The sequence below is a fragment of the Rhinolophus sinicus genome, chromosome 1 (genome assembly GCF_057876585.1).
Source record: "Rhinolophus sinicus isolate RSI-liver-muscle chromosome 1, RSI-T2T, whole genome shotgun sequence".
In the NCBI taxonomy this organism is placed as follows: domain Eukaryota; kingdom Metazoa; phylum Chordata; class Mammalia; order Chiroptera; family Rhinolophidae; genus Rhinolophus; species Rhinolophus sinicus.
The window spans coordinates 48214870-48228157 of NC_142501.1; the positions used below are offsets into that span (position 1 = coordinate 48214870).

The 13288-nt window shown below is 31.6% G+C and overlaps 1 protein-coding gene across 3 annotated transcripts in view; it reads right to left on the minus strand.

Moving 5' to 3' along the window:
- ADAMTS20 (ADAM metallopeptidase with thrombospondin type 1 motif 20) overlaps positions 1 to 13288 on the minus strand; it is a 151788-nt gene that overhangs the window by 51596 nt on the left and 86904 nt on the right. For 2 of the 3 annotated variants that reach the window (XM_088798904.1, XM_019748447.3), the window contains 5 exons: positions 12803 to 12910; positions 11868 to 12032; positions 11470 to 11760; positions 10507 to 10668; positions 8834 to 9010 (listed from right to left, as the gene is read on the minus strand). In XM_088798904.1, coding sequence (XP_088655030.1) covers positions 8834 to 9010; positions 10507 to 10668; positions 11470 to 11760; positions 11868 to 12032; positions 12803 to 12910 — 903 coding nt within the window. The remainder of the gene's footprint in view (positions 1 to 8833; positions 9011 to 10506; positions 10669 to 11469; positions 11761 to 11867; positions 12033 to 12802; positions 12911 to 13288) is intronic. The other variant, XM_088798905.1, reaches the window with a different exon arrangement.

Sequence of the window (13288 nt, forward strand, 5' to 3'; positions counted from 1 at the left end):
AAAATTCCATTTAGCTGAAGTTCAAAGGTAGGCAATTTATCTATGCCATTTGATGTGAGAATAGGGGTGACCTTTTGGAGTAACTTTAAAGGGATACATTGGGGATTTCTGGGGCTCTGATATTCTTGGTTTGGGTGCTGTCTACACAGGTGTGTTCACGTTGGAAAATTCATTGAAATTTTGCTGGATGTTATATTTCCATAAAAGTTTTAAAATTCAAACTCCAGCCCAAACTAATTTCTCTCTTACTAGAGTATAACTTGCTTCAGTGGATCTTGTTTCATATTTTTTTATGTGTTATTAGCTTTATCTACTATATTTGGATTTTTACTTCCTTGAGGAAAGGGAATATGTATTTATTATTGGATAAGTGATAATGACAAGCAAAGTATATTGAGCCTTTTTGTAGCAGGTTCTGTGCCAACCACTTTACCTATTGTTCCATTTAACCCTAAAACAATGTCCTCTTTGGATAGCTACTATTTCTAAGAAAACAAACTCTTAGAAATGTTAAGTAATTTGTCAAAGGCCACTCAGTTAAATAGTAGTTGGCTCAAACCTAGGCATTCTAACACATCTCACTCAACCACAAGATCTAGGATAGACTTAATATTTAACATTTCTGCAGGCTTAAGAATAACGTATCTTTTCAGCGGTATTCAAGTATGTCAAGAACCAACTGGGAACAAAGAGATTTGGAGATTTCCCTCTCTTCTGTGAATACCACCTCTTGCCCTACATATTCTCCCTTACTTTGACATAGATCAACAAACAACAATGTTTGTAAGAATGGGAAGAAAAGGGAACCCTCTAATACTTTTGGTGGGATTGCAAATTGGTGCAGCCACTATGGAAAACGGTTTGGAGTTTCCTCAGAAAATTAAAAATAGAACTACTTTACGACCCAGCAAAATTCCATTTCTGGGTATTTATCCAAAGAAATCCAAAACACTAATTTGAAAAGCTATATGTACCCTTATGTTCATTGCAGCACTATTTAGAATAGCCATGATATGGAAACAACCCAAGTGCCTGTCAATAGATGATTAGATAAACAAGATGTGGTACATTTATATAATGGAATATTACTTGGCCATAAAAAGAATGAAATTTTATCATTTGTGACAACATAGGTGGACCTAGAGGATATTATGCTAAGTGAAATAAATCAGACAAATACCATCTGATCTCACTTATGTATGGAATCTAAGAACAAAATAAATGAATAAACAAAACAGAAACAGACTCATAGATACAGAGAACTGATGGTTGCCAGAGGGGAGGGGGGTTGGGGAGCTGGGGGAAAAAGATGAAGGGATGAAGATACACAAATTGGTAGTTACAAAACGATCATGGGGATGTAAGGTACAGCATAGAGAGTATAGTCAATAATACTGTAACAACTGCGTATAGTGCCAGGTGGGTCCTAGAGTACTCAGGGGATTGCTGCATAAGTTATATGTGTCTAACCACTATGCTCTACACCAGAAACTAATATAAAATATTGCATATCAACTGTAACTGAAAAAAAAAAGTAACTGAAAAGAAAAGCCTGAATTCTGGGCTCTCAAGATGGATTTGAGGGACCATCAGGTCTCCCCGCTTCTCAGTTGGTGCCTTAGCATACAATAAACCTTTCCTTATTCCAAAATTATAATAACAACAACAACAACAACAACAACAAATCTTCAAACTCTTTTGGTAAATGAAAGTTTACATTTCTTTTGATAAAACCAGGATTATGTTCTGTCGCTTGAGACTAGTACAAAATCAGTTCATAAACCATCAAATGGGCCTCTCAACCTGCAGTTTGCGATCCTCGTCCTCTCAAATTTCCTTGACTCATTGTCCAAGCTTTTCCTGTCTTCAAACCCAATCTTTACTGCTATCGTTATTATGGTTTTTCTAATTTTTCTACTGCAAAAAGGGCTTGTTCCACATTTGCTGATTTTTTTTCCCCTACAATAGTGATAAAAATGTCATACCTAATGGATAATTTTAAAAAATAGATGCTTTAAGGTAAGTGAGACATTTAAGAGTAGATGAGAGAGCAACTGATTTTGAAAAGTCCTACTAATTTCTAGTGTTGTGATCGTCACCATAAACAACATGCCAACTATAAAAACTCTCGGAAATGTGAATTTTTTAAAACTTTGACGCGAAATTTTCTCATCTGTTTAAATTGAATTTAATACCATTTGTTAAAATATAAAAATATAACTCCTTCCAGTACTTTTCAAGAACTCAATGACATCATGGAAAATGAAAATTTGTGAGACAAATTTCAACAAAAGTTTTGAATAATTGGTATGTTGGATTTAAAGTCAATTACTAGTATATGAAAGAAACATCCAGTGATAAACTTTGCTATATAAAGGCATGCATTTTTGCAAGGTAATTTTTTCAGTTATGGAAGCTACTGATATTAGAAACAACCAGATTTTTGAACTGCTGTAACAGTGTTGAACCAGGATTTTCAAAACTAATGAAACATTCTACCACCTTTGAAAAAATGAGATGAAAGAAAAGTATTCAAAGAGAAAAGTATTACTCATAAAATAAATGTTTATTATATATTCATCTTATCCTTTTAAATTCATGTTTGTATGTGTTCTATAAATCACAAAATATATATTAGTTTGTTTACAATGTACAAATATATAATAAACATATATAAGGGTACATGCTCAAAATATTTACTATGGTATATATGATCAAAAAATAGAAATCAACTGTCTAGAAAATGTTAGGCAATAGACTTAAAATTATTAATGTGAAACTAAAATATGATTTTTTTCAAACTACTGAAAGTTGATATAAAATTATAACAAAAATTTAGGGTATCTAAGTGTACTAATATTAACAATGCCTATATATCTTATGTAGTCTCATCATATAACACAATGATATTGTAGCATTAACACAATGAAAATTGAGAATATGTTCTAAAACATGAACTTTTATTTTTCCAGAGATTCTTAAACATTCCAAAGCATTATGCCTGGAAAATAGAATTACCATGAAAACATCAACATTTTCATTTTCTTTAATATACAAATATAAAGAAAAATATGGCATATCGCCATTTCGAGTCAGGATGTTTTTTAGTTATTTTAAACTCTACGTTCTAACTTCATTCAACATAACTCACTCACAGAAAGTCTCTTCATTCATGATCTCATCATTAATTAGTTTATCTACTTAAATTTTTCTTTGGTCATATATTTCAAACCTGCAAGGCCCATTTGTGTATCCAAAATTATTTTCAAGGTACCATTTCTAAGGCAAACTATAAATCCATCCACATTTTCCCTTTTGGTGAGGCATGAAATCTATACTTATACTCTGTTTCCCTGAAAATAAGTCCTTGACGGACAATCAGTTCTAATGCGTCTTTTGGAGCAGAAATTAATACAAAACCTGGTCTTATTTTACTATAAGACCAGGTCTTATAAAATTTCTGCTCCAAAAGACGCATTAGAGCTGATTGTCCGTCAAGGACTTATTTTCAGGGAAACACAGTATGCGCAATAAAGGAAGATGCTGCAAATGTGCAAAGGCTAAACTATTCTTCTAGCGTAGGGGTTTAGGACGGCTCATCTCTTGCCAGGATATAATGGAATATATCCTACTAGTTTAGGCTTTCTAAAAGGATCCAGTGGAAGAATTATTATGTTGTCAAGTACAATTCTCATGACTAATTCTTGGATAATTATAACCTATTAAGCCACCAATATTATGAATCTTCAATGTTATAAACCATATGGTTGTTACTGAAATGAGAAAGAAATCCCACAGTGCATTCCAATCATCTGTTTAGTACATTCATCACTAAACTGCAAACTTCTTGTACAAAGGAATCGTGCCTGCTTTATCTCTAATGACTAGCACAATGCCTGATATGTAGGAGATGTTCATAATTTGAGGGAGCATCAATGAATGTAACAGAGGATAAAGTAATAAATAGAACTTATTAAAAGATTTTTATAATAAATTTGGAATCAGATTTCCAGCCTATTTTTCTGCTTATGTGTGTCTTTTCCAAGTTTTTTTTTTTCAATTAAAGTTTATTGGGGTGACAGTTGTTAGTAAAGTTACATAGGTTTCAGGTGTACAATTCTGTATTACATCATCTATATATCATATTGTGTGTTCACCATCTGGAGTCAGTTCTCCTTCCATCACCATATATTTGATTCCCTTTACTCTCTTTTACTACCCACCGCCCCCCTCACCCTCTGATAACCACTAAACTATTGTCTGTGTCTATGAGTTTTTGTTTGTCTTATTCCTTTGTTGTTTTCAGTTTTATATCCCACATATCAGTGAAATCATATGGTTCTCGACTGTTTCTGTCTGACTTATTTCACTCAGCATAATAATCTCAAGATCCAGCCATCTTGCTGCAAATGGCAATATTTCATCTTTTCTTATGGCAGAATAGTATTTCATTATGTATATTTACCACATCTTCTTTATCCAATCATCTATTGAAGAACACTTTGGTTGTTTATAACTAATTACTACAAATGTTGTTACTGAACTCTCTTCCTTTACAAAAAATTAACAGTTTCTTGACACCATTTCCCCCCACACATTACCTTGTTCTCCTTCCTGGAGGCAGTTACTCCTTTAGAAGTAATGGAGGCAGTTACAAGTTTCTTTCTGAGTACATTCCACCTTGAGTGGAAACTACCTTAAAAGGAGCAGCCCAATCCCTCTTCTCAAACTCTCAATGTTCTTATTACACAAAGCTGTTAAAATCAACAAACTGCAGATTTACTGGGTTTGTTCTACTAATGCATACTCACTTCCGGAAGTGCTTCTGTTTATTGCATTCCCTTGTAGAGATTTAGTATAGTATTTATGTCTTTTTCACAAAATGCTACAGAAGGGTATTCTTTAAAAAAAAAAAAACAACACTTTGGGGGAAAGCACTAGAGTCAAGAGAGTTCAAATGCAATCTTTCATTATTTAAAAACAACTTTCTCATTTTCATATGAAAAAACAATATTTAATGGAAAAAATACTCTCTCTACCTTTGTTGGATAGTCATCAATCCCAGAACACACTGGAATACACATTGTTTTCTTACCAAATATGATTTCATTCTATGTAGGCAATAAAAACGTTCTAGGAAAATGAATCACTTAAAATGAGACTTAGTGGGAAAATTGAAAGAGATTAATACAGATTTATTTAAAGAGCATTTGTTGGAACAGTTTGTTACATGTAATATTCCTTATTTTATATGAAAGAACAGAGAAAAATAAAACTTCACTTACCTTTTAAAGAGTATCTTGGTCAGAAGCACATTTATTTTTAACTTACTAAATAAGTTTCTGTGTATCATAAATTTGTATTCATTATTTATAATATATAAAAGGAAATAGAAACTTTCTAGTATTTAAAAATTGATAGCTAAATAAATCATATATTAACACTAATGTTTGTTTCTAACCGAATTCTCTGAAAAATAGCAGTAGCATATACATATACTAAGTAAAATTAGGAAAACATGCTATTCAACAGTTAAATGTTTAATAAATGAGCAGTTGTTATTTAAGAATGATAAACCAGCAAAAGAAAAGAGGCATTCATTACAATACAATATCTGTTCAGTGACTTTAAACATTTTAGGTATTGATCCAAGGAGTAAAAATACAACACACACATATGAATTATGCAAAGCACAAAGCCACAACACATGTCATTAATAAGCACGGGTTAAAATACAATCATTTCACAACGACTAATCACAAAAATACAGTCATTAAATTAACAGACATAGGTTAAGATTTATTCCTTTCTTTAATCATGCTTATAAATTATTACAAGAGTTTCCACAACGTGGAGAATATTTAAATGTATATTAACTTTCTTCTTAGTTACACTTTAGTGATGTAGCAGTTCATATTTTAATTTTGCTTTAAAATGAAAAAGGTTTCTGAAATTTCATGTCATTCATATATATATGTATGTACATACATATATACACACACACACACACACACACATTTTTAATGTTCTAACCTAGTGAATTGGACCTGTTGAAATTAAAGTTATATATGAAAAAATATTAACCTGATATGTCAATAGAGGTATTCTGAAGTTTGGCTAATATATAGCAACACTGAAAGAGGTAAAAGGTTATATCTGGTTTTAACAAAACTTCAGATCCCTTAAACTCTTTTAATATAAAAGGCTAATTTAAGGAACAAAATCCTTCATATAACAAACCCAAGCTCTCCAATGATATATATGTTCTTTATACACATAAAATGTAAATAAATAAGTTTGTAAAAATTCTGATATAAACCTTTGTGATTTTTTAAAAATTTATATTCAAATTATCAGAAAAATAGAAATTATAGTTCTTCACTAGTGCAAAGACTGAATTATTCCATGAACTGCTTTTGGAATAGACATGTAGTAAGCAATGACTCGTGTATTTCTGTTTTCCTATTTTGTAATTTGTGGTTATTGTTTTCTTTATTTGTTTTCGTGAGGCTGAAAAAGTCATCTATGCCCAGGACTTTAATGAACTTCAAGGTTTTTCACATATGACATCATTTACATACAAAAACTTGTGTGATACAGTACATTGGATTACAGTATTAGACACATCCAACACAATGCAAATATTGTGTGATGCTGTACACCTTAAAATTACACATTATAGGCCAATTACATCTTAGTAAAGTTGGAAAAAACTTGTGTGAATACCATAGTGAATATATAGAGAAGGTTGATAAAACATAAAATGTTTTAAAAATATTAAACAAAGGATTAAAGATATCTAAAACTGACCCCAAATGAACACTTGTAATTAAAATATTCTATAACTGTCAGTACATTTTATGCTGAACTTAAAAAGCATTATCAAGTTTATTAAATAGAACAGAAGTCAGCAAACTTTTCCCACAAAGGGCCAAATAGTAAATATTTCAGGCTTTGAGGGCCATATAGTCTGTATTGCAACTAATCAACTCTGCTTAATAGTGCAAAAGCTGCCATAAGTAATACATGAAAAATGTACATGACTATGGTCCAATAAAACTTACTTACAAAAAAAAAAATACTAGGCAGTGGGCCCGATTTAATCCATTGGCCATAATTTGCTGACCCCTTAAATAGAAAATCTGATTCAAAAACACTTTAGGTTCTTTAATACCTAGCACAAAGCAGGAGACATAGTAAATGTTTCATGCTTTGTGAATTAATGAAATCATGGGTGAGTAGGGAAAACAAAAACTTTGTGCTCAGAAACAAATGCCATTACAAAGCTTTAGGAGTCTGCTTTCCTAACTGAGGCAAAATTCCAAAAGGCAATCCATAGCATTATTGAACACTAGGCTTGCAAATCAAAACCAATAAAATGAAAGAAAATGTAACAGAGATATAGTAAAGAGAAAGTGAATTTCCAATTTCAGGTGGCTAACAAAAAACTGATACCTATTTGTGGTGAGATTCTATAGTATTTCAAATCTCTCCAACTAGACTGTACACTCGATAGGGGTAAAAAGCATGTGTTTATTATTTCTGTGGCACAGTGCCTAGGATACAGATGGGCAGCAAACATTAATATGTGAATGCTTTCTATGGTAAAATATGCTTTTGTTAATTCCCACAAAGTGATGGTTCTTTGAGGCAGCAATTTAAGGTCCTCCTATAAAGTTAAAATGTTCTATTGTTTTGTATCAGTCACACTTTGACTATAAAGATGAATTTCAACCTGAACTAGAACTTGACCTACTTTTCAAATAACATGAGATGAAACTTGGGTTTACACATCATTGTAAACTTTGACTTCGGCAAAGCAAAACATCAGGGTTGTTTAGGAAACCAGGGTTATAAATATTTTCCAAATGAAGAACTGTTTAGTTTTATAAATTTAATTATAAATAGCTTATAGACTCAAATCAGTTTTCACCTGAAGGAAGTATACTTGGTTATGCATGACTTAAACTATCAAAAGTGACCAAAATGCTAATTTCAATTCATGTGTGTATATATATATATATATATATATATATATATATATATATAATTCTTCAAAGCCAAGGTATTTGAAAATGCTAGAAAAAATAAACCATTCACAAGCAATATTTATGACTTTTGTCTATGGCTCCAAAAAAATAAACAGAAATTAAAACATCCCCAAAACATAGTAACTCCACATAGTGGAAGAAATGAATATTCATATAAATTACTGTACAAATCATACTTTTCCATGATGTATGTAACAAATTGTAAACAATTAATTTACTTTATGTAAGTAAATTTCTATCTTTTTTTTTTTTAATAATTTCACATTTCCAAACAACATACTAAGTTTAACAACGATTAAATACAAAGTTTTAAAGAACGTTATTTGCTTTTGGATCAGTTACTGGACATTGACAGACAACAGAAAGCCACATACAGTTATACACTCAAACAAGACACAGCCTTAATTTGCCATTGTTACAAGCACAATGTTAACATTATATACAAATGTAAATAGGGCAAGCCAAAGATGTACTGGAGAAAAATATTTCCATTAGAATAGTGCTATGGTTCAAATTTCACTTAAAAAAATAAATACATATAAAACTATTATATATATATTACAGTCCTTGAAACTGAATGGATTCTTCTTCCAAACTATCAAATGTAACAACACAAGCCAACATGGCCAATGCTGTGCTTAAAAAAAAAAAAAAAAAAAAAAAAAAAAAAAAAAAAGTATCAGAGAAGATAGTGTGCAACACAATTTATAAAAAGAAGAAATTAAAGGAAAAGGGACATAGTAAAACAAAACAAAAAGGTAAAAATAAGAAGATTATCGTACCGATTTCCATGGTCCCCGATGCCATGATACAGCATCAGGGCAAGCATGCACATGACACTGAACCACACTAGGTGGCTTGTTTAAGATTTCACAGTTTTGCTCCTGTGACATTTGACCATTGGGGAATTGACATATTACAAATCTTGATTTTATTCCTCCTCCACATGTTTGTGTACACTAAAAATGAGAAGAAAATTCAAAATAATGCTGTTTTAAAAAGAATCTTTATATCATTTTTCTCAATGTTTAACATGTAATTAGTAATGCTAGAGTTTAAAGTTTATCCTTTTTTCACAAGTCTCAACATTTCTTCTGGGGTAAAAAAAAGATAAATCTAAGTATTACTTCCATAATTCAAAAAACAAAAAAACTAGACAAAATTTTGAGAATTAGTACCATAAGATATTTCACTAAGATATCAAGAGTGTATAAGATAAACTCTTGGTAGGTTAAGGGCCTGGCAGGTTAAGCCAGAAACAAAACTGATTTATTTAAGTAATAAGTATTAACTACATAATGTGTGGTATCCTCTCAATAGAGTAGCCAATGAAAGCTAAAAAAGCTGATCTAAATTTAAAAACATGGAAAGATGTTCAGTATATATTACATAAAAATAGCATGTGGCAAAATAGCATGCATAATATGAACCTATTTCTGGACCAACATGGAACATAAGTCGGGCAGGAAATGTACCAATATATTAAAAATTCTTATTTCTATGTAATTTTTCATATGATATGAATTGTCACAAGCATGTCTAAATTCAGAAATAAAAATTTTACTTTTATTTTAGAAAATAGCAAAAGTACATTTTTAAAATGTCACTTGACTGTTATTAGCACCTGGTCAGAAATGTATCTTTAAACAATGATTTTCTAAATTTCCTATGAAGAATAAATATGTACTGATAATCATTAAGCAAAAATATTTGACTAATTAAATTAGGCTGTTTATTCATCCAATATAAGTCTTTCTTATTCTTTCTCATCCATAATGTATGTGAGATTAGTATTTAAAAAATTATCTTCATATCCGAAGTACCTACCGTGTTTCCCCAAAAATAAGACTGGGTCTTATATTAAGTTTTGCTCCAAAAGAGGCATCAGGGCTTATGTTCAAGGGATATCATCCTGAAAAATCATGCTAGGGCTTATTTTCTGGTTAGGTCTTATTTTCAGGGAAACACGGTAGAAGAATGCCAGGGCATGAAGAAAGTGCTCAATAATTGACAACTGTTTTAAAAGATTCACTAAATGAATGGTTCAGTAAAAGGATATTAAAAAAAATGTCTATATCAATCTACTTTTCTATCTTCTGCATCAGTCCAATTGTCTAAGAAATTAAAACATTAACATACTACTTTTAGAAAGGTATTAGGTTCACAGATATATTGGCTAGCAAAGGTCGGTGCAAAAGTAATTACAGTTGAAAAGGTTAAAAATAATTGCAAAAACCGCAATTACTTTTGCACCGACCAAACAGATTCTGTTAAAAAATATGGAGTACATATTTCCTATCACGAATGAGTGATATATACCATGACAGAAGACCGATGAAAATAGCATGGTTTTAACTCAATTAAAAAAAAAATCTTTATGGTATAGTGAGGTAAGATTATTTCGGTCTTCAGAGATGTCATAATCTCCACAAGTTTAAGACCCATTTTGACTTACTTCTCCCCAGCTTCCGTAGTTCCACTGTGGACAAGGTCCTGAATCACAGTGCTTTGACTCGGGGGGTTTGGAGGCTGCATCACAGTAGCTGGCGCTTTCTCCATTTTCATCCTGGCAGACCACAACTCTACGCTGAACACCTCCAGCACAACTGCTAGAGCACTGACAACGATAAAACACAAAAACTACAGATTCCACATCAGAAAATTACATGGGGAATAATAGGTAATATTTGGACTGAACTTCAAAGACTCCACATTAAAATCTCCCTCTTTGGAATCAGAATTTGAATCAAGAACACTTGAGTTTTACTAGGGGGTTCATTACAATTTGCTGATAAAAAGGTGAAGTTTTAAAGCTTGCAATAGGAAATTCACCTTTGTCCTAATACTTAATACTTAATTAAGTAAAAAATAGCAAATTCACTTTTGTCCTACTACTTAATACTTTAATACTTAATTAAAGTTTTAAGGTCTCACTGAAGGAATAAAAAGAATAAGAGGTATTGTTAAGTTACTTATTTTTATATTGGTGTTTGTCCTTATTTTATGTCATTAATATCATGTAAAATACGAATTACAATTGTACCTTTTGTAATTTAGCATGAATATACACCAGTTTACTACATTTCTATCATGGTAATTTCTGGATTTGATTTCTTTTTTCATAAACATTTATAGTCTTACCTCTTAAAAGATTTTCTTTTGTTTGTATTACAGTGGACTGTAACCTGATTGTTTTTAAGTGCATTCCTCTGTAATCATAATATCACATTAGTGTATAATTCAATAGGAACTCCAGGGATTTGTAATCTGCTCAAAGATTGCTTAATCCTTTTAAGATTTAATTTATTGATCTTTAGATAAATCTAGCATTAAAAGCATTTGATATTATTACAAACATATCTGTTAAAAGGCTACTATAACAAAATTACAGAATTAATATAACTCAATGACAGCTTACTGATCCCCATGGTCCTATTCTCCATTGGTTTCCTCTGATCGACGGATGGACCCCCTGATTTTGATTATCTTCTGGTTTGTGAGTTAATGGAAAATTCCTGCCTGGAAAACGGTTTGGCTGCTCAGAGGAACTCGGAAAGTTGCTGTACGTGGGTAGGCAGGCTGCCACATTACATTCTTGTTCTATCGAAGGGCGAACTTCAGGGTCACAGTAATTCTCATTAGTTGGCTGATGGTACTTGATGCATAAAACTTGTCGAGTTGTTTTTCCATGGCCACAGGAAGCTGAACACTGATCACACATTTAGACAACATTTATAATGTAATAAACTGCAATATTATACTATCAACTATTATATTTAAATTTTTCATTTCTTTTTTAATCATAAAAATACTTACAGGTGACCAATTCCCTGTTTGCCACTCCCCGCAAGGGCTAAAACAGACAGCTATTTCAGCAGGTCGAGGTAAATGGGCACAGTATGATTCATCTGCTATTCCATCGTGAGCATCTCGACAGCTTACATAGCGGGCTTGATTACCTCTTCCACAAGAGGCAGAGCACTTAAAATTGAATTATACCAAGATGTTATTATAGTACCTCTCCCACTTTCTTTATACATAGCTGTTGCTCACATTTCTAAAATATAAAGTTTCTTGAAAAAACAAATTGTAAATGATATCACGGGGCATCATGTCTGATTTAATGGCAGGACAGTGAATATCTCACTCGATTTAAATAATAAATTTAACAAATCAAATATTTACGATAATGAGAACAAAACACTCAACTTCCTGGAATACTGATTAGTTATTTACAAAATTAAAGATATGAAAAGCATTTTATATAAGAGAATCTTAAGATATTTAAAATATCCTTGAAAGACTTAATAGAGTAGATATGACCCTCTAATTAAATATTCAGAAAACATGTGAAGCTTAAAAATATGTTCCACATACAGTTGTGGAAGCAAACCTTTCAGTTTAGAAAAATGACATGAAACTGTTGGTAGTTTAAATAAAGGCTGATAAAATGCCAAATAACACATCTGCTTCTCATAAAAACTTGTGACATAAATATTATCCCCATTTTGTAGATCAGAAATAGACCCAGAAAACTTAAGTTTCTTGCCCAGAGACATAAAGTTCTTCAAAGGCACAGCAGGATCTGGCCATTAAATTACCTAATTCTAAACCCCAAACTCCTTCCACACCACCAAACTACCTAACAATGAATCCATACATCAATTTGGCAAATCTGTAGCAACCATTTTGTCAATGTCTAAAAGCTTCTGATAATGCAAACACTCTACGTCTTATAGGAATTCACTTACTGGGGTCCAAGAACCATGTCGCCATTGTGCTATCTTTCCCATGGGAACAGCTGGTAATGAAGTCGCCCCAATTTTAGGGATAATTGGGCAAGGTATCACTATACAGTCCTATTAAAAAAAAAGGGGATCTCATTAAACATTAATTGATTAATCACTCTGATTTACATTAAATCCTATATTTCATTTCTTCTTCTACATGTTTAATTCAAAAACAGCTGCATATTACATTACAAATAAACAATGTAAATTTTTTTATTTTTTAAAAATACAAAGTACTGTAAGGGCTTGAAGTATATAATATGGCTTCGAATCCTAAACTTTGGATCATTCTGTTTCATAGTTGAAAAGTGAAAGAGCAGTAGTCCTTCAAAAATACCACTAAGCCGAAGCATTCTGAATGAACACAGACACTACCTTAAACAAGACGACACACTTTAAAAGTTCATGATATTCATAGTAATAGATATCCTTCTTCTGCAGTTCAGT